A 22,259-nucleotide genomic window follows, 5' to 3' on the forward strand; every position below is an offset into this window, starting at 1 on the left:
AAAATTACCTCATTCTTAGAATTAAATTCTAAATTCAATTATAAGTTATTTTCTATCCGAATAAAGAATTAATGCAACCTGTGAATAAAAACCAAGGAAATATTTCGATTTCAAGGATGATATATAACCTGAATTAGCGTTACCTTCCATGTTCCGTGTGCATCGTGGAAGGTTGAGTTGTTTTGCTTAAACTTAGATATTTTAGTTATCATACATGCTCCTGTAATTAAATTTTTAATTGGTGTGTATAAGTTATATTTATTTAAAAGTACAAACGGTAATAGAGGTTACGTAATTTATTTTTATTTGCCCGAACACCATTTCTGATGCAATGACAGAACGTAGAAAGTTCAGTTAAATATGTTTGTTGATAGTAGATTTTTTTTTAAAAGTAAGCAGTAAGGAGTGTATTTACTAATGAAATTTTATAAAATTAATTTGTAGCGTAAATAGCTTTCTAATAAAATAAAAACTATATTCATTGTGTGGTTAGGCAATGTTGAAGTTCATAAATCTTGTAATATAGTAAAAACTAATTATTCCTTTCACTTGGCTGTATACTTATTCAGATTCTGATAAACTGTTCTTGTGTAATGTAAATTTCTAGTGTTTGTATTTAGTTTATATAATTATGTTTATTTTTCAGTTGAAAGTAATATAATTTTCACTTTTAGGTGTAATTTTTGAAGAAGTACATTTCCATTGAGTAAGATGCCTCTAAGTTGTCGTTTTTACAAAGAAAAGTATCCTGAGGTCGAGGATGTTGTCATGGTTAATGTCCGTAGTATAGCTGAAATGGGTGCTTATGTTCATCTATTGGAATATAATAATATTGAAGGAATGATATTGCTGTCTGAATTATCACGTAGACGTATCCGATCAATTAATAAACTTATTAGAGTTGGCAAAACTGAACCTGTTGTTGTTATAAGAGTTGATAAAGAAAAAGGTAAGTATCATTTTGATTTTTATTCTTGCTACTTTTATAACTAAAATTATTAATTTTTATGTTCCAGTGAGATTAATGATATTTTTTTTAGTCATCTTTTATGCTATATGAACATGACTATTTTTATAGAAATTGTACATTATTGTATACAAATTGCATTTGTAAACCAGCATTATATCAAAAGCAACCAAAAATACCCATTTTGTGTTTATCCTTTTATTCCAGGAGGAAGATATGAAGGAAAATGTATTCTTTCAAACCAAATTTTTTAGTGTTTTAACATAATTTCCTAAAGGTCTTTTTTAAAAAGCAAGATTATTTTCTTAACTTTTTATGTGTATTGAGGTTGGCGGGTAGTCTTAAAGGGATGTCTTTCTTTGCTTCTGTGGTGTAGAAAGGAAAACATCTGCTATAGACATAGTGCTGTTTACAACTAAATATCATCATCATAACATTCTGTTGCCTTGGTGGTTAATGACTCACTTGTTAGAGAAAAAATTATAGATTCCTTCCTTCATGAGACAGTTATCCTTAAACACTAAAGTGCTGTGCAGTTAATAGATTGGGTTTATAATAAATGTATTGGGTGTCAATAATTTGAAGCCAATATCATGTTGCTTAAAGTTTGTTTTCTAAACGTTTAATGCAGTCAAATTTTGTACTTTTAATTATTAAAGTTATTATGATCTGTATATATATGCTCTTTATATTATAAAATCAGCTTCATTAAGGCAAACACAAAGGGCATGGACTTAATTGTCAGTATGGCAAATAGAACCTGGCAGAGCTCCTGCCTGTTTAGCCTGCTATGCTAGAATAAGAAAAAATTACGTAAAATATACAGTGGTCCTAACAAACATTGTAGCCCATTTTAATTTAGATCTATCTTCTTTTATGAATATTGCTTCATGTGAGACATTAAATATCTTACTGTTTGAACTGTGAATACAGCAGCTTTACACATCAGTGAAGATATTTACATGAGCATTGTGGTTGGAATGTTACATTTTGAACGTAATTGCAGCAAGATGCCCTACAAAATTGTGTTTCTAGTTATCAAATTAGACATTTTCAACCAGATTTCACATCATAATGTACCTGTAGTCTGCATGTGAGCAGCATGGATCAAAGTTATTATTGTGGTAGTCAGATGAATGAAACTTTCTGTATTTGTATGAATACCAACAGTCGCTAATTATTACAATATTGTTAATTAGGCATCTCAATGCCCCAATTCAGTATGGCACTGTGAATACAAACATATTGTAGTTAAGAGCTCTAAACTACTCATGCTTGCTTTGATATTTTGAACTCTGCGCAGAACATTATAAACTCTCTCACTAGGTGATCCACAGCAGTGTAAACTGAATTTTTTTTCTTCATTGTAAACTGTAGTTTTCAAACCACGTATTTTTAAATTGTTAACTTGTGAAATCACTATGTTTTAATAGATTTTTTGCTTGTTATTTATTATTTTCACCCACTTCTTACAGCAGTGCATGATGTTTATAGTACCATTCGATTACCATATTTTTCACAGTTCCATGTGGACATTCTGTATATAAAACTATAAACTGGTTTAGTTTCAGTTTGTCTTGTGAAATGACTATAAAATCACTTACTACGAGCATGGAATCATCTTTACCAAAAGCAATACCATAACTACATAAAGCCATGACTATCCAGAATGGAAATTGCAATTTTACCAGTTGCATAACTGATTAGAATAACTGTTTTAGATAACATATGCAGCGATAGGAAAAAACTGAATTTATTATCTTTCTGACTAAATTTTATTGAACTAAATTTCTATAAAATTTATTTTATACCAATTTATAATGGAAATTTAAATTTGAAAAAAATCATAGGAGGATACATAGTAATTAATTACCAAATTTAAATTAAATCAGTTAAAAGATGTAAAAATTTTTGTTAAAAGTAAATGACAAACATCTTCCCATTTTTCTTAGATTTTTACCTTCTGGTTGCTAGTGTACTTACTTATGTCTTACTGCAATTCTGCTTATTTTTAATTTTGTTATTTCATTTTTATTTAGGATATATTGATTTAAGTAAACGTAGAGTGTCACCAGAAGATATAGAAAAATGTACTGAAAGATTTGCTAAAGCTAAGGCAGTTAATTCAATTTTACGCCATGTAGCAGAACTTCTTAATTATGAAACTAATGAACAGCTTGAAGATTTATATCAAAGAACTGCCTGGTTATTTGAAGAAAGATTAAAGAAGAAAGCTTCTGCTTACGATTTCTTTAAACAAGCTGTGTTGTAAGTATAATTTATGAAGTGTCAATATAAATGAACATTTTGATTGCATTACAATGTAATTTTGCTGATTTTATTTTTAATATAAACAAAGTTAAATACTAACTGCCATAATTTATGTGGGAATTGTATTAAAAATTCAAAATTGATAATCCAAGAATTGAATGATATATATATATATATATATTATAAATATGATATAAATTTATATTTATTTATTATATATCATATTTATCCTTGTCTTTAGGGATTATGTTTAATTTTACATGTATGTGTTTTTTACTGAATTTAAACACTCAGAAAAGACATTAAAAAATAAGGTAAATGCATCTTCTGATTCAAAGATGTTACTTCAATTCATAGAATAAAGTTTTTCTTTTAGCTTATCAATATTAATGTAAACTTTACTAACGTTATCCTTAATTTTATTATTCGTTAGACTAGAATTCTGAAGTATTACTCTAATCAATGTCTACATCAAGAATTTCAAAATCATAATTTTCACAACTGATTTCCTTATTCTGGTAGCAATATGGTCTATACACGTACCAGATATAAGCCACGTAGGGCTGTATGTTATAAAACTAAAACCATGACCTTGCAAAAGAAGTAGTAAATATTTATCAATTGTTGCATTATCAATCATACCATTTATATTTATATCATCTGCATATATTGCATTCTCATTTTCAGGCTCTTGCAAATAATTTTCTAATTCCTGTAAATAGGTTTCTTTTGATAAAAAAGCAATTATGTTAAACTTAAAATTATTTTACACAATTTTAATTTGTACACCATCGGCAGATATAAAATTTATTTTAGAATAATCAATACAATGTAGGCCTATTTCTTTTTTAATATACACAGTAATTCCTCATGCTCTGTAATTAGAATTATAGTTGGAGAAAGAGTTATAATTATCAAAATTATTTAAATAATAATTAAGGGTTGTTTGTCCTATTACATGACTCATGTGATATTTTACACTCTTAATTGCTCTCTTCCATCAACTACCAAAACGAGAATAAAAAAGAGGAATAAATGATCAGATTATACCTTGTATAGATGGGAACTCTTGAATGCATGACTTAAGGTTTTATGAATTTAAAAGTTGATATAAATTATAAAGAATATTTTTGGCGCAACTGAAGTTGGAACCATTATCATAAAAGACTTGATTTTTACTATTGTGTAAAATTAATAAAAGCAAATTTAATGTTGGTAAATACTATTTTTAAATAATATTGAAAAATACTACTATAGGCACAATTTACTAACGTCAAAAATTAAGGCTGATGATTGATTATTGGTCTGATCTGTGATTGTCCAACAATCAGTTTATCTATACTATGCTACCTGGTACATACATCATGAACTGAATGTCACATCAGCTGTAGACTTTGTCAATGTGACTCAACAAACATTGACTTGTTTTATACTGGAAGTAGAACAATATACTCTTATGAGTATATTGTTCTACTTCCAGTATAACAATTCTGTTACATTAAAACAATCAATTTTGTTACATTAACCAGTCTGCTTGCATAAGACATGTTTGATATTTTGCCTGAGAGTATAATTAAACCTTAAAAATTTCCTCTAATCTAAATTATGTTTTTAAAAATAAGGATGTTAGAACCGTCTTGAAAAGACCTTTAAAAAGAATTAATTCACCTGTTGCTAGAGTCCATTCAAGGTTATTAAAAAAAAGAATTTCAGATCATTGCTTCCAAATTTATACAATAATATATATGTAAATGTAATTTTAATATATATTTTTTTTTTACAATTAATCTTTTTTCTCTGTTTCATGCAATCAAAGGGATCCATCAATCTTAGCTGAATGTGGTTTAGATGAGAATACACAAGAAGTTTTATTGAATAATATTAAAAGGAAATTAACATCACAGGCAGTAAAGATAAGGGCTGATATAGAAGTAGCGTGTTATGGATATGAAGGTATTGATGCCGTAAAAGCTTCTTTAAGATCTGGGTTGGCGTGTTCTACTGATGATCTGCCAATAAAAATAAATCTTATAGCACCACCATTGTACGGTAAGATATTAGTTTTATATTACTATACAACCTGTTGCTTTCAACTCTAGTAAAACATTTTATTTTTGGATAAGATTAATATTGTGAATTTTAACAGTTAAGCATAGTTTATAACCAACCTGTCATAGTCAATGAACCAACCTGTGTGTTATGGATTTTACATTTGAATTATAGGTTGTATATGATACTATAGCATGTTTACAAAATATAATGCCAAACAAAAATGTTGAGATGTTTCTACATATATTGAAAAAAATATCCAGTGAACATAGATTTAAAAGCATTTCATTTTCCATTCTGCTTGTCTTTTTTTTATCAAAAATTAATAATTTATCTTATATTTTTGTAACATGGCACAGTTGGTATTTTATAGATATACATAAAGTTCAGCTGACCAACAATTATAAAATGTTTAAATCTATTCAAGTGCTTTCATACCTTCATCCATCCTCAGGGATATCCATTTCATTAATTATAAAAACTTTATATAACTATTCATTTAAAATGAGATAAAATAAAATATACTGAAACTTGATAGTCCCTAAATTGATAGTCATATTATTAAAAGTAATTTTAGTACTAAAAGTATAGTAATGTCATATTTAAAAGTAAAAGCATGTCCTGTCAGTAAAAGAATTTCAATTGTTATTGAGAATAGTTAGCATTTTAAGCTCCTATACTGTATTTTGTTAGCTCATTTTTTATTGTTTAACTTTGTTAACTTGATTTTTAAGCTGTAAATAAACAATACTACACAAAGAATTAAATCATATCATAGTCACATATTACGACATCATATCTAATACTGAAGAGTGAGCCTTCATGAACAAGATTAATCATGTCTGTGCAGGTCAAAACATGTAGCTGAAAACACAGATGTGTTGTTTGCATTAAGCACTGAATTTAAGAATGAATTAATTTTGTTCAGTGTTATTGCTGTCCTAAGTTTGTTAACAGTGCAGTGTCATAATGCCTCGAAATTGTGTAAATGATGTGGATGCCTTTTGTTCTGTATGTGGTGAATTTGCCATAAAATCAAGTAGAAAAAGCTTTACATCTTTAATCAAAAAAACATATAATTTGTACTTTCAGTTTAAAATTGATCAGGATAAGACATGGACTTCTCATATAGTGTGCACTAATTTTCTGCATATTTAAGAGGATGGCTGAAAGGTACTCAGAAGGCTTTGCCATTTGGTGGATCTATGTTTTGGTGAGAAATAAAGGATCATGTAACCGATTGCTATTTTTGTTTAACAAGTGTGTCTGAAATTTCTAAAAAATCTAAACATACTGTAAAATATACTTTATTGCAATCTGCAATCAGGCCTGTACCTCACAGTGAAATTATTCCAGTTCCTGAGCCACCTGTGAATGTATGTTTCGAAAGCAGCAATGAAGGATCAGCCAGTATTGAAGAAGACTTTGATTTTGAATTACCCTCCAATAAGCCACATCTTATATTACAAGGTGAATTAAATGACTTGGTTAGGGATTTAAATTTATCAAAAAATCAAGCTGAACTGTTAGGATCGAGACTGCAAGATTGGAATTTACTTCAAAAAATCTTTTTAAAAATTGGGCTTTTGAAGCCGATAAAAAGAACTTTCTCCGTTCTTAGTTGATCAAAATTATTTAGTTTATTGCACAAATATTGATGAGCTTATGTTGCACTTAGGACAAAATCATAAACCTGAGGACTGGCGCCTTTTCATAGATTTGTCCAAGTATAGTTTAAGAGTGGTTCTGCTACAAAACAGTAACAAATATCCTTCGCTACCAATTGCTAATGGTATTAATTTGAAAGAGATATACGATGTGATGAATGACATTCTTGAAAAAATAAATTATAAAAACATAGCTAGCACATACGAGGTGATTTGAAAGTTATAGCTGTTTTGTTAGGCATACAGTTAGGCTATACTAAGTACATGTGTTTTCTGTGCGAATGGAACAGCCAAGCTAGGGCTAAACATTATGTTACTAAAGAGTGGAAGAAACGAGATAACTTAACTCCAAATGGGAAAATTATTATTCATAAGCCCTTAGTTGAACCTAAAAAAATGTTTACCCCATCTGCATATAAAGTTAGGACAAATGAAAAATTTAGTAAAAGCATGAAGAAGGATAGTCCTGGATTTTTGTTCATCAGGCAGAAATTTCCGAATGTAAGTGAAGGAAAAATTAAAGAAGGAATATTTGTTGGTCCTCAAATAAGAGAGTTGGTCAAAGATGATATATTTAACTCAGTGTTAAATAATGCAGAAGGTGAAGCTTGGGCTTCATTTAAAGACATTTGCAAAAATTTTCTTGGCAAACAAAAATCCGACAATTACCATGATACTGTTAATCAATCAACTTCTAACTTCATACAGAGGTATGCGATGTAATATGTCTGTATGTATGTATTACACTCACATCTGGATTTTTTCCCGGACAACCTTGGAGACATAAGTGAAGAACAGTGAACATTTCCACCAAGACATTTCGTTGATAGAAAACCGCTATAAAGGGAAATGGAATACCAACATACTAGCCGATTACTGTTGGATATTAATTCGGGATGTGCTATTAAAGCTATTTATAAAAGAAAAGCATTAGCAAAATCATTCTAACACAGGTATGACTATGCAAAATTTTACTTTAATGAATTTTAACTATATTTTCCCTTAATTTTTTTGAAGCATAATTTATTTAAAAATAAGGGTGATAGAATAATTGTATTTATAGATCTTTAATGTATGCAAAAAAGGAATTCGGGAAATTATATCACACTTTCAGAAACATTAAAAAAATTTTTTTTGTCTATCAGTGTTATTGTTTATAATTTGTTTAAATAAAATATATCATTATCAAATTTAGTTTGTTTGTTCATCAGAGATCCCACTAATAAAATTAAAAAAGAATTTATTTCTAACATCAAAAAATGTAAATACATTTTTAAGGATGAATACACTAAACAAAGTTTTAAATTAACTAATTAATACCAATGTTATTTGGGAAGTAGAATTACTAAAGATGGACGAAGCAGGAGCGATATAAAATGCCGAATAGCACAAGCTAAACGAGCCTTCAGTAAGAAATATAAGTTGTTTACATCAAAAATTAATTTAAATGTCAGGAAAAGATTTTTGAAAGTGTATGTTTGGAGTGTCGTTTTATATGGAAGTGAAACTTGGACAATCGGAGTATCTGAGAAGAAAAGGTTAGAAGCTTTTGAAATGTTGTGCTATAGGAGAATGTTAAAAATCAGATGGGTGGATAAAGTGACAAATGAGGAGGTATTGCGGCAAATAGATGAAGAGAGAAGCCTTTGGAAAAATATAGTTAAAAGAAGAGACAGACTTATAGGCCACATACTAAGGCATCCTGGAATAGTCCCTTTAATTTTGGAAGGACAGGTAGAAGGAAAGAATTGTGTAGGCAGGCCACGTTTGGAATATGTAAAACAAATTGTTTAGGGATGTAGGATGTAGAGGGTATACTGAAATGAAACGACTAGCACTAGATAGGGAATCTTGGAGAGCTGCATCAAACCAGTCAAATGACTGAAGACAAAAAAAAAAAAAAATACCAATGTCCCAATATTGAGGGGACTACCCCTCAGTATATAAATTATATTAACTCACTCGTTTATCAGTTAAGTAAAATCCTATCAAGTACATTAAAACTGATAACAAATATAATTTAAAAAATAGCTATGAATTAAAAAATATAATTGATGTCAACATAAATAGTACAATTAAAGTTATAACACGACGTAAAGGATGTGTATACAAATATTGACACTAATAAAACTGTATAATTTATAACACTGACCAAATTAAAAATAGATAATATAACATGAAATAATACATTTATTAAAATTATATATTAAATATAACTATTTTAAATTTAATCATAACAAACACCAAATTATATTCTCCAAAAGATATGTAGACGATATATTAATTATTGATAATCAGCAACTTATGATGAGAATACAATAATTTAAAAAATGAACTCTATAGATGATAATATTAAATTTACTTTAAACCAGGAAAATAACAATAGTGTTAATTATTTGGAGATAAAAAGTAATAATAAATTTGACAAAGACAATCAGAAAACCAACTAAACAAGACACTATAGTACATTTAATATAAAATAGCAACTTTTAATTCTTTAATTTATAGAGCAATAAAATATTTAAAACATAATAGTATAGAACTAAATAATGAATTAAATAACATTAAATATATTGCTATAACAAATGGTTATAATGTAAATTTAGTAAACAAATTATACAACAAACTAAGTAATAAAATATATATAAAAGATAATATAAAACTAACAAATAATACTATTGGAAAAGATTATGTTAAAGTTGAATATAATACAAATTATAGAAAATTTTATAAAATATCTAAATCATTTGAATTAAAAACAACATATATAACTAATAACAAAATAGATCATTTTCAGTTAGAATCAAGGAACATATTAATTGTATAAATAAAAAAAATAAGACTGTTCTAACTTCGCGAAACACATTTTGGGATACAATCGTAATTATTATAATCTAAACAATTTTATTGATGTAATATTCTAATGATTTTTATAAAACTAATATTTTAGAGAAATTTTATTTTTATTTAAACAATAACAAACTGAATTAAAATTTAAATAGAAACTTCACATTATCATTCCATGTTCTTTAATTTTTCTAAGCGACCTCAAAGTCCAATTTTACAGTTTTTTAGCAAAAAGTCGCATGCCAGTACCGATTCTTGTTAACGTTAGTGAAAATTTCACATTGCCAAATATTTCTTTGCTGTTGCAATGAACGATGCTGTTGCGAATGTTCTTCTCGAAACTAGTTTCATATCCTCTTGTGAAAATTCGGCTGGTATTGAATGTACATCAACATCACTCAATAATGTTGTTATGCCCGCTGAATCATTTGGAAGTGATAAATGTATTGTTTTGCTTCCGGAAACTTCAACATCTTCAAGTTCCACTGAACCACATGCTTATGATATTGGTGTTTACATAGGAAAAGACTTTTCTAATGAAAAAAAACTTGATGTCTTGGTCAATATCTGGGAACCAGATTCAGGGTTTGGAACAAAAAGAAAGAGCAATCTGCGATTTCAGTTTAAGTGGCTTTAATTTGTAAATTTTGTGCACTTTTTGCTCCAAGAAATTGTTTGATCTGGCAAGCAACCCTTATGTCAACTTTGTAGTGAGAAATTTGACAACAAATTTGACAACAATTTGAAGGATATGCTGTCAAGCAATGTTCAGAACATGAGAAGTGTCTTTATCACAAAGAAAGTTTGGAGGTAACCAATACTTTGACCGAAATTTTATGTGGGAAGAAAACGTTTGTATATTTGCTAATAGATACTGCAACAACTCAAAAGAAACTGGAAAACAGAAAAAAACTTATTCCTATTATTCAGAGTATTTTGTTTTGCGGGAAACAGTATGTTGCTCTGTGAGGCCACAGGGATTTGGGACGAATAGAGGTCAAGGTCGTCCAAGAACCAGAAATAAATGATGGCAATTTCAGGGCTCTTTTGTAGCTTTCGGAGTAAGACTGATACTGTATTAAAAAATATGTTGACATGTAATGTGGGAAACATTACGCAGTACACCAGTCCTAGAATACAGAATAAAATAATTGAAGTGTGCAACAACCTGATTGTTCGAAATCTTGTGAAAGAATTTAATGCCTCCAGTTGCTTCTTATTCTCGTTGATGAGACGTCAGACATATTAGGCTTAAAACAATTATCACTGTATATTTGTTATGTTGATAGAGAAAATTTCACTGTGACCAAAAACTCAACAATTCCTACCATTATATGATGTGACCGGAAAAGGAATCGCATCAGCAGTATTGGACAAGTTGCGTTCATTAAATGTAAACATAAATAACATTTGTGGTCAAGGATATGATGGAGCTATATCCATGTCAGGTAAAGTAAACGGAGTCCAGGCACATGCAAAGGAAATAATTCAGTCAGCTTTATATGTCCACTGCTCAGCACACAGCGTCAACATAGCTGTATCCTGTGTCTGTGAAGTAACTGCCATTAGAAACTGTATGGGTACAATATCGAGCCTGTACAAATTTCTTAATACCCCTAAAAGGCAAGATGTTTTAAAATCAGCGATACGTGAAATAGAAAGTACAACTTCTCGCAGTGAAAAACTTATTTTTCTTTGTGCAACATGTTGGTTGAAAGGTATAATTCTGTGGCTGAGGTGTTGGAATTGTATGACCCTATTATTGCAACCCTTCATAGCATATCAGAATGGAATGACAAAAACTTGTCCTCACAGTCAAATTCACTTTTATGTGCTTTGACTGATCATCAATTTGTGATGTCACTGTTTTGTATTCAGAGATGTTTTCTTTAAGTATCCCATTGTGTAAATAACTGCAGAATTCAACTATTGATCTCATGGAAGCAGTAAACCTGCTGAAGATAGTAACAGTGAAATGAAATTACACAGAAATGTTGATGAAGGATTTTCTGAAGTTTTCATTTGTGCTTCAAAAGTCTTGATAGGTTGGGGTCCTCCATTCAAATCCCTCCATGGAAGCGCAAGCAAAAAATGGTGTAAATTTGGATTTACCATCAGTCACGCCAGAATTTTACTTCCATGTTTCTACTTACATTCTATTAATGAATACCTTCATGTCCCAACTAGATTCTTGTTTCTTGAAACACAAGGAAATATTGAAAGGCTTTCAGTGCCTTTTACCTAAAAACCCAGACCTGCCCCTGCCGTCTCAAGTTTCTGCTTTCACTCTGCTTACAGAATTCTATGCCAGTGACATAAGAAGCGGTTGCCAGGAAGACGTGAATAATGAATTAAAATTGCGGTACAGAAAAGTTGCACATCTTGAGAAGGGAGACCAACTGAAAACGAGTGTAGATGGGTTAATTATGTGCAATCCTAACATAATGCCAAATATATTCACTTTCTCAACATTACACTGTTTAAAAACATATTTTCATAATCCTACTGGAAATATACGTTTTATTGGATCAGCGCGCCTCAACATACATAGAAACTACACTCCAACTGCAGAAGATCTGTTAAATGAAATAATGAAAAAGAAATGTTGTTTGGACATTGTATTGTGTATGCTGAAATTTTTGAATGAAGTAACATAATATATAGGCTATATACTAATAATTAATACTATATTAATTTAACTGCCAGTACTCTTTTTAAACGACAATTTTTCAAAATAATAATGCATTAGTAGAGTACTGATTTGAACGTTTGAGACAACTACCTTCAATTCTTTATTCAGTTCCTTCATAGAATATGGATTCATCAGTGCCAGTTTCACTTTTCAACCTTGGTGAGTTCCATATTGGCCCCCCCTCCTTAACAAAATTCTGTATATGCCACTCACTGGGTTAGCCCAATTGTTTTCATTTCATATTATAACATTTGAGATTCTTTTACTGACAAGAAATGTTTTTACTTTACGTCTGACTGTTACTATACTTTTAGTACCAAAATTACTTTTAATATTATGATAATCAGTTTATGGATATAAAATTTTTGTTTATTTTATTTTATTTCATTTTAAATGAATAGTTATATAAAGTTTTTATAATTAATCAAGTGGATATTCCTGAGGATGGACGAAGGTCTGAAAGCACTTGAATAGATTTAAACATTTTATAATTGTTGGTTAGCTGAATCTCATTATTTATATCTTAATAATTTTTTATCTAGGTAAGGTATTGAATCCAAATTTGTTGGTATAAACATTTTGATGTGACTTCCAGTATATGCTCAAAAATAATAATTAAAAAAATTATTTCTCATATTTTCAAATTGGCTACTATTTACATACTTTATTAACTAACATATTATTACTGATGGTAGACAAAGCATTTTTGAATTTTTTTTTTCAGTTTAAAATGCAGAATCTTTTCACAGAGTTTGGGATTATGTTCTGTAAATTCTCTGTAGATATCTACTATTGGTTGGAGTGTGTACAACTATTTCAGCTGCGGAGCAATTCGTTGATTGTGTAAAACTATACATTAAGTAATGCAAGATAACCAATTATTAACAATCATTTCCTTTATTTACTGTCAAAATTTACACTTCATTAATTAAACATTACAATGAGTTGTAAATTTAGGATTTTAGTTAAGTCACATTTATTTACATTTTAAATATATATTAAATATGTTTAGCTAGAATAATACAAATTTAGTGATGTTGTTGCTAATACATCTTAAAGGAAAGAAAATTCATATAATTAATTCTAACAATAAATAATTAAGATCAGCTGGTTCATTAAAAGATAAAAAGAAATAATATGACAGGATATATTTACATTAAGCAAGAGGATGAAGAAAACAAATGAATCTGGTGCACTGAATTATAGTATATATCAAAGAATTAATCTGACAAGGTCATAGACCATAGGTCAGAACATAGAAAAATAGCGAGTCATAAAAATTTTATTTCAGCACCAATACCATTTTATTAGCACATGGACATCACTTTACATTAATTTACAGGTCCTGAACAAGGTGGTAAGGTAGCCTCTTCAGATAAAGTTTTTCTTTGGATCAATCATCACCCTCCACCTTTCTCTTTCTTACTTTTAATTTATGCCTTCTCTCCTAGCATAAGGTGTTGGGAATAGGGTTCCATTCATGGCAGTGCTGACACCTTTTAGTAATAATTTTAGTCAAAAATTTAAATGTGTAGAATTCCCAAGACATTTTTTCCCTATTCATACATTCTACATCTGTTTTTCAAATTGAAGTATTAAAAAATGAATAGGGAATAAATTATTTAAACATCTTGATTGCTTCATCTTTGGCTTATACTTATCAGTTTAATTACCTATATTTACAGTTACGTTACTACTTAAAATATTAAGAATTTGGAAAGATATCTACTTTAGCAACATGGATGCTTTGATTATGACTCAAGTCTGATTTATTTCTAATACTAAATGAAAAATTTTCTGGTATCATTTATTGTGTTTACCATACCTGTATATATTTTATTTTGTGGTACCAGTTATGTTAAAATGGGATATATACTAGTGGTAAAATTAAAAATTTTAAAAACCCCACAAAGTCGTTTTGAAGAAACATAACTACTGCAGTGTCCACTGGCGGATTATAACTGTAAAACTAATCTAAGAACCTGCTCTGAAGTGATACTTATGTAATGCAGAAAAACTGTATCAAAATCGGTCCAGTAGTTTTTGAGGAAAATGGTAATAGACACATATGCATGCACACGCACACACATTCTGGTGCTTATTTTAACTCATGATTTAGATTGTTTTCATATTTATAAATTAATTATTTGAGGAGAGAATTTTATTTAATTCAGTGTTTATATTTATACATTAGTTTACCTTTTTGCAATTTTACTTGAAAAAGAACCATTTAATATTAGGAGTATTTGATAATTAATGAAATTGCAGTAAATGTCAGCATTAATAAAAACTCATTTGTTAGTTGATAAGTCCCAACATTTAAATGGTTCTTATCAGAGTAAATTCTCCTGATGCTATTTTAGTCATATGTTTAAATAAACGAAAGTATGTGATCAGTTTGCTCTGGTTTAATCGGTAAATAGCTTTCTATATAAATAATTGTCTTTTTACCCCATAATATTTTATTTTCTATAAATATAATTAATTTTATTTACAGTTATGACCACTGCAACTCCTGAGAAACAGGATGGTTTAAAAGCATTACAAGTAGCCATAGAAGCTATAGAAGAGAAAATAAAGGAAATGGGAGGTGTTTTCCAGGTTCAGATGGCTGTAAGTAGTATATCTTGAATTTTCTTTTATTGCCGTTCTTAATTATTTATTTTTATTTTTAATCAACTTTAATGAAGGAGTAAGTGTCTCAATTTGATTCTATGTACATTTTATTTCTTCTTCCCTTTATCTTACTCCAAGTTGGGTAGAGCCTCTCGGAAACAACTTCAATTTTTCTCTATTCTTCCATACTTCCTCTTACAACACCAATGGCACTTCTACTCTATTCCCTATTTCTTTCTTCACCTTATCCATTCATCTTTTTTGTGGTCTTCCTCTCTTATTTCCACTCATTATTTCCATCCTCATTACATTTCTAAACCAACTCGATCTTTTGATCCTTTCAGACATCTTACCCATCCTGACAACTGACCTAACTACTTCATTCATCAGTCTATCCTTCCTTGTTTTTCCTATCTCAAGAATTTCATCAACGCAGCCTTGATTTCTCCCTACTTAACAACTCCCATGTGTTTGTCTTTATGTTAGGATTGGTTCATAATATGATTTGAACATTACTTCTTTACATTTCTTCTATCAAGCTTCTTACTGCTTGCAAAAATCCATTTTTTTTTATTAGTTTTTTTTTTGTAGAGACAGGTAATTCATTTTACAGACGCCTAAGCAGTGTCAGGGTCACTAACAGGTTCTTTCTGCAAGGTGTTACTAGGTGCACATGTATACCTGTGCACTACTGACTAAACCTCCACCCCTGGTTTCCCAACCTTCCTGGTAACACTAGTGAGGCATTTCATCTGGAAGGGGGAATAACGCCTACTCACACATTCATACATCACGATATTAGGTCAAAGAAATAATATCATATCAGCTATGCAGATCAAAGCAAACATTATAAACAAACAAAATCATTACTAATAATATGTAACATCAATCATTATACTTAAAATATAAGAAGAGCAGCATGTTACATTCTACCGCCTGATGCCCCCCCCCCCCACAGTTGAAACAGGCTTGTGCCCTGTCTTCCAGTGTACAGTTCCTGGCAGTGAGTTCCAACTCCAGGCACCTAAAAAATTGTTGGGGGAGATCTCTAAGATCAACCCTACACGACACGAGGTCAATCTACTCTCCCCCCATTGCATAATTGGCACAGCCATCAATACCGGGAGCCAACAGATTATTACTCTGATCTTGCCAAATCCAGGTCTTGTCATTATCTGAATATTATCCGGCAGGGTTTGGCCAGTCACTTCACAAAGTTCTCTTAGAATATTCTTGGTGTCAATGTCACCATCCAGGTTGTACATCCAGAGGGCCACCGTTTTTGATTCAGTAATTACTGTACTCTCCTTCAGCGTTTGTGACAATATCTTCTTGGATTTTCCAGCCTTTTTTCTGTGTCCTTTCACCTTGATCTCACTCCATCACCAGTCTTCCATATGGAAAGGATTTTGGTTGTCTCAGGTACAGCAATTTCTGACCTAACTGATTTCAGAAGTTCTGCATAGGTCACCTTCATTTTTAAATGTAGTGTCTGTTTTATGATTAGGTGCTTCCTGCACATCTGTACTCCAGGAGGAGGGAAATTTGTCCACTGGTGCGACCATATGGTGCATACATCTGGTTTTCTTTCGCATACTCCAGAATTTTGCAGACTTGTCTATAGATATCGACCTGTACAGGTCCAAGATTTCCACCACAATTTTTTTTCACCTTGTGACATCAACTAATGCCTTTGGGAGATAAGTATCTTTTCCTGTGTTCACACAAGCCAGGTGAAAAGTCTTTTCAACTGGCGCACCACCCATCTTTTCACCAATGATTCTAGCTTCAAGCTTCACCAACAGTATTTTGCCTGCACTTACTCTTGCGTCGTTCAGCAATCGCACAACATGTGGGTGCTTTGCGGAAAGGGTATTTACCCTTGTTTTTCATCCTGTTTTCTGAAGCTTCATTGACAACAAGCACCACCACTTGTCAAGAGCACCCTCTCAACTATCCGGCAAGCCAATCTTAGTGTGTTTATACACTTCCCTGGGTCAGTCCTTACTGATGAAGCTTGCCATCTGCTCCTGCTGTATGCCATTATTCAAGCCGTCAACACAATAGGGCAGCCTGTCTTAGTCATAGTCTTTGTGGCAGCCTCATATGTCTTTCTTTTTTGAGGTAATAACTGAGGCAACAACAAGTTCTCTTAGCTCTTTTACTGTGGCAGTTAGGTCTACCTCTACATCAACAATTGTGCATTTGACTTTTTTGTCAATGTTTCTCTTGAGTTCTTGTGTCATTCGCTCTAGTTGTTTTACAAGATCCTCCAGTTCCTTTGTAGTCTCCTCTTCCTCTGTTGAGGACTGTAAGGTTCGCCTTGTTTTCTTCATTCCTTTCCCAGCCTTTGCTCCTATTTTACTTGCCACTGGGGAGAGACCTTCTTCTGTAGGAATGATCAACAACGTTCTTGTTATGTCCGCTCTCGTATCGTGTCCATTAACCGCATTCAACATCACACTTGTCATCACTGGTGTCTGTATCGCTTTTTTTGGTTGTACTTCCATTACGGGATTCAGAACCACCAAAAGGACAGAAGGATGTAAGGTGGAAGAAAGAAAACTTTTTAGGGAGAGGCGAAGGTAAGAAACCTTTTTCTGGGAGGGGTAGCAAAATACTCAGGATGAAAATTGAGGGTGAGAGATTTGGGGATGAATTGTAGGTGGGATGAAAATTGTCCGAGGGGCTTGCCTGGAACCCAATAAGTTTTGAGCCCAGAGGCCCTAGTGCATAAATTTAAGGAAAAGTCTATTCCCTATATAAATCTCCTGTGAGACAGAAAAAAAATAAGGTCTAATGTATAAAATTTTCAAAGGTCAACTTCTAATATTAACTTATATGATATAAAATTAGTTTGGTAACACTGTTTTAGGCTAGGAAAATCACTGGATGATACACTAGAAATTGTGCCACAAGGGAAACTAACCTAGTTGGTTTAATCTTTATTCAGTCAATGTGCTTGTTAACACCAAATCTGGCAGACATTAACAACCCTAGGTTAACCTAACTTTTAATACTAGTTTTAAATTGTCAATTATATTAATTTAAACTTATCGCACTCAATGTTTAACGCTTAAAAACAAAGCTTATCTTTGTACTAATTGTATTTATTTAAGTTCTTACAGGTTTTAACTGCTTTAAATTATTACATAACATGCATAAAGTTCACATTAAACTTGTTGCCATGTGATCATACTGCTAGTTCAGTAAAAACCTTATAACTATTTAATCATTTATTATCTCACACTCTGTACTTTTTTAGTTTTAATGTTTACGCACTGTATTAACTAAAAATCACTTAGTTTAAATTAGTTTATTCGGAGATATTTTGAAAATATCTATTAGTGCCAAAATGGCCGTCCTACAAACTTGAGTTCTTGCTACTGAATTGCCTTATTCTCCTACTGTTTTTCAACTCCAGTCTTCTGTTCTGCTCCATCTCACTCCCCAAATACATAAAACACTTGACTACTTTTTTCTTCACTAGCTTTTCTTCACTACTTCAAGTTTTTCATACTTAAGGGAAGATACTGATCCTCAAGTTTTTTTACATGGTGGACCAGTTGAAGCATGCATATGGATTAGATTTTTAGGTACATGGTTTGACCAACGACCAACATGGATAACACATTTAAAGGAGTTGTAGGTAAAATGTTTAAAAATGTTGAATATGCTGAGAGTATTATCTAATACTTGATGGGAAGCTGATCGACTATGTATATTGTTTTTCTATTGAGCTCTAATCTATTCCCGCTTGGACTATGACTGTGTGGCATATTCGTCTGCTTGGTACACTATTAGAATGCTAGATGTAGTCCATCATTCATTCATTTGTTTTGCTACAGGTGCATTTTGTTCAAGCCCTGTAGTATACTGGTGGAAAGTGGTGAGCCATCCCGTATCAAATAATCTGCACTTACTTACCTCTTATTAAATTGCAAAGAAATCATCCAACCTTAGCGTTCTAGTAATGAAAATATTAAATTAGAGGTAATATGTTATAAATTGAATAAAACTCTTGTCATTTTACGTTTGCAAATGGAAAATGAACACATATGCTAGGATTCATAAATTTGTTACATATAAAGATTTATCACTTCATCATAGTTTTTTCTACATTTAGTAAATAGTTCTGAATATTACTTTTTTTAAAATAAATTTTCAGTTATTAAAGGGCTCAATTCGGAACATTTAAATATTTTAACATATATTTAATTTATGACTGAGGTAGTAACAGTACTAAAGTGTCCTCAAAGAAATTTGTTTACTAGAACAAATATATTTATATATTTAATGTTTTATTCAGACGGTTTGATAACATTATGTTTAATGTTTCTATTTAAATAGTTTTAACATTACTGTTAGATTCTGAAACATTCAAATTATTTTTATTGAAATATATTTTCAAATTTTTAAATAATAGTGTATTTATTAAAAAGAATAGCTCTATTGTGCATATAAGTATAAAAAATTTTCCAAAATAATTCAAATTCTTAAAAAAAAATTGATTTTTATCATATTTTTTATAAAGTGAAATTATTATTGTGTAATTTATTATTTTGTTTTATAATTTAAAATTGTGTTTCAAGTAAATATTATATTAATGGTCAAGATTTTGATTATCTTTAATCAAAACATAGATAGTCTTCCATATTTACGAGGGTGCTAGATATGATTGAGATTTGTCCACAAAAATTGACGTTCCCTTAAATGATTGCTGCAGTAGGCAGCATTCATGTTTTTTCTGCATTTTATTTGGCACAAAAAGACAACATACTGTATACTCTCATGTCTCAAAACATGGTAAACAAAACATTACTAGCTGATGGCAGGTCTTCGGTTTTGGTTTCACAGGTCCTTTCTCATCTTTCTTTTGTCATTCCATTTTCATGCGTTTACTATAAGATATTTGCTGGTAGACCAGTGTTTCATCCATGCTTAAAAAAACACCTTTTCTATCCTCCTCATAAAATGTTAGATGAGTACTCATTCTCTTCCCACATAAACTTCTGTTCAAAGGTATGGAGGCAAGTTACCCATCTGGTGGTAATTTTATGGTATCTAGATGAATTATTGTTTCAATACTGCCAACACTAATTTCTGCTCTTGCTACCATCTCCTGCACATTAATGTATATATGTCATCCAAAATCAGCTGCTCTGCAAGTGATTGTTTGTAGGTGTGACACTGTGGTTTGGATGTTAATTATGGGTTTACCGTTTTCAACCCTTCCCCGCCCTTCCTTAAAAGCATTACACCACCAATAAACTTCAATAACAAACCACCACCGAACTTTGCGCATAGTCTGGTGTAAAGTTCTACAGATTTAATATTTTCTTTAATTAAAAATTTAATGATAATGCGTTGCGCAACAGACACATGTACCTTTAACTCGCTCATTGTGGTACCAACCGATCCAATGATGCAAAGTTGGGTGGTATCTTTACTAGTCCAGTCTGTCACTCAATGCAACCACAACATCGTACATTAATTTCTCTTTTTCTCAGAATAAAATTCTCATTTGTATTTAATCCATATATATATAATCAACATAGTGTTGTAAAACTCAATCTTCAAATGTTTATACAGAATTTTTTTTCATATTTTTATGATTAATAGCAATAAAACAAGACAATTTTGAAGTAGAATGTATAAAAATTGCATTACTGTAGCAGATTTAGCTGACTTGGAGAAATTATCATTATTTTTTCTTATTCAATACCATAAGAGGTACATTAAAACTAATAATTGCAGACATATTTTTACACATGGGAATTTTCTAGTTTGAATACTGTGTAATTTGGAAACATGGCCACATAAATTCTTTGTTTTCCATAATTATTCATGAAATCACCTCAAAATCTAAATGTAGCAATAATGGCATCAAACATTAAGAAAACTTTCTTTTCTTTATGAATTTTCCCTTTATCAATAGATTAATTTGACATGTGGTATTCTAGATATCTCCTCAGTCTAATACAGACTTCATCTAGAAACTTCTTTTCTTGTTTCTATAATGAATGTCTTGTATCTTGTCACAGCAGAATAAGCTGCAGATTGTTATCTAGAACAGATATACATAATGACAACTGGAGAGACAATAATCAAGCAACAGATAGTTTTAATTTAAAGAACCGATGGAAGTGTGCCTTGAAATTCCTTTATACGACCTAAACCACTCAAAATATTTAGTTGCCGTAGTTCATTGTCAGGTTTTATATAATATATATTTGTTAATCATTTTCAACTGTTGTTTTGTATTTTTTAGATTTAGTTTGAAAATTATTTATATAGTCGTTAATTTGTTTAAAAAAAAACTATATTGCTTATAGCCCAAAGTTGTTACTGCTACTGACGAAGCCGAGTTGGCAAGACAGATGGAGAAGGCTGAAGCTGAGAATGCTGAAGTAGCTGGTGATGATGATGAAGAAGAAGAAGAAGATGATGGTGATGAAGATCCGAAACAAAGAGGACAAGATGGCGCTAGTGATCAGGAAGACAGTACTGAAGAGTGAATGAAAAATTGTATTAACTGTATTTCATTTCATTTCAATAATTATTGTATTTACTGAGGTCATCAGTGTTTGTATTTTCTAATGATTTTAACAATAAATATTATGTATATTATATGATACGTTTTATAAACTAATAATTTTATTGACATTCCTGATTTTGTTTAGATAATACAATTAAGTCCATTAAAAGCAAGGAGTGTTATTAACTGCATTGTATATCCTATAATTGTGAATATGTCTGTTCACGGGTCATAATTAAATGATCACACGTGACTTTTCAAGTGACATGTGTCCTGAAAATGGCATAAGTATATGTAGAACTATAGAGTACTTGAATCCTATGCCAGGTTTACTATGGAAAGTGATGAATTAGTTATTTCCCTTTGAGCTGTATACACTGTTGTGTGTCAGGATGCCAAGTCAACATAAGCACCAGTGATATTCATTTCTACAAGTGACACTCAATTTGTTCACTGTACATTGATGGTGATGGTGTTCATTGTAATGGCCTTTTGTACTTTCATCATCTTTTATTTTTTGTTTATACTTTTTCCATTTATTCATTAGTTTTATTATTTGTCTGTGACTTTCTATGTAGTTTTTGCATCAACCATCAATCGGTTAAGGCAATT

The 22,259-nt window shown here is 30.7% G+C and overlaps 1 protein-coding gene across 2 annotated transcripts; it reads left to right on the forward strand.

The window, feature by feature from the left end:
• The first annotated feature begins 117 nt into the window (after nt 1-117).
• On the forward strand, nt 118-21,744 carry eIF2alpha (eukaryotic translation initiation factor 2 subunit alpha). 2 transcript variants are annotated; one of them, XM_075372922.1, is made up of 6 exons: nt 118-241; nt 675-949; nt 3,007-3,235; nt 5,055-5,287; nt 14,991-15,106; nt 21,445-21,744. In XM_075372922.1, the coding sequence occupies exons 2-6, from the start codon at nt 712-714 to the stop codon at nt 21,625-21,627; spliced, it is 999 nt and encodes a 332-aa protein (XP_075229037.1). In that variant the 5' UTR covers nt 118-241; nt 675-711; the 3' UTR covers nt 21,628-21,744. The 2 variants fall into 2 exon arrangements, with proteins under 2 accessions (XP_075229037.1, XP_075229038.1); XM_075372923.1 differs by lacking the exon at nt 118-241 and adding an exon at nt 248-391.
• The last annotated feature ends 515 nt before the right edge of the window (nt 21,745-22,259 follow it).

The sequence above is a fragment of the Lycorma delicatula genome, chromosome 8 (assembly GCF_047948215.1).
Source record: "Lycorma delicatula isolate Av1 chromosome 8, ASM4794821v1, whole genome shotgun sequence".
Lineage (NCBI taxonomy): Eukaryota > Metazoa > Arthropoda > Insecta > Hemiptera > Fulgoridae > Lycorma > Lycorma delicatula.

Excerpts from the sequence above, each read along its gene's own strand:
- eIF2alpha (XM_075372922.1), top strand. The coding sequence starts at position 712 with ATGCCTCTAAGTTGTCGTTTTTACAAAGAAAAGTATCCTGAGGTCGAG. Across the intron at positions 950-3,006 it reads AAGAGTTGATAAAGAAAAAG|GATATATTGATTTAAGTAAA; the intron begins GTAAGTATCATT and ends ATTTTTATTTAG. Across the intron at positions 5,288-14,990 it reads TATAGCACCACCATTGTACG|TTATGACCACTGCAACTCCT; the intron begins GTAAGATATTAG and ends TTTTATTTACAG.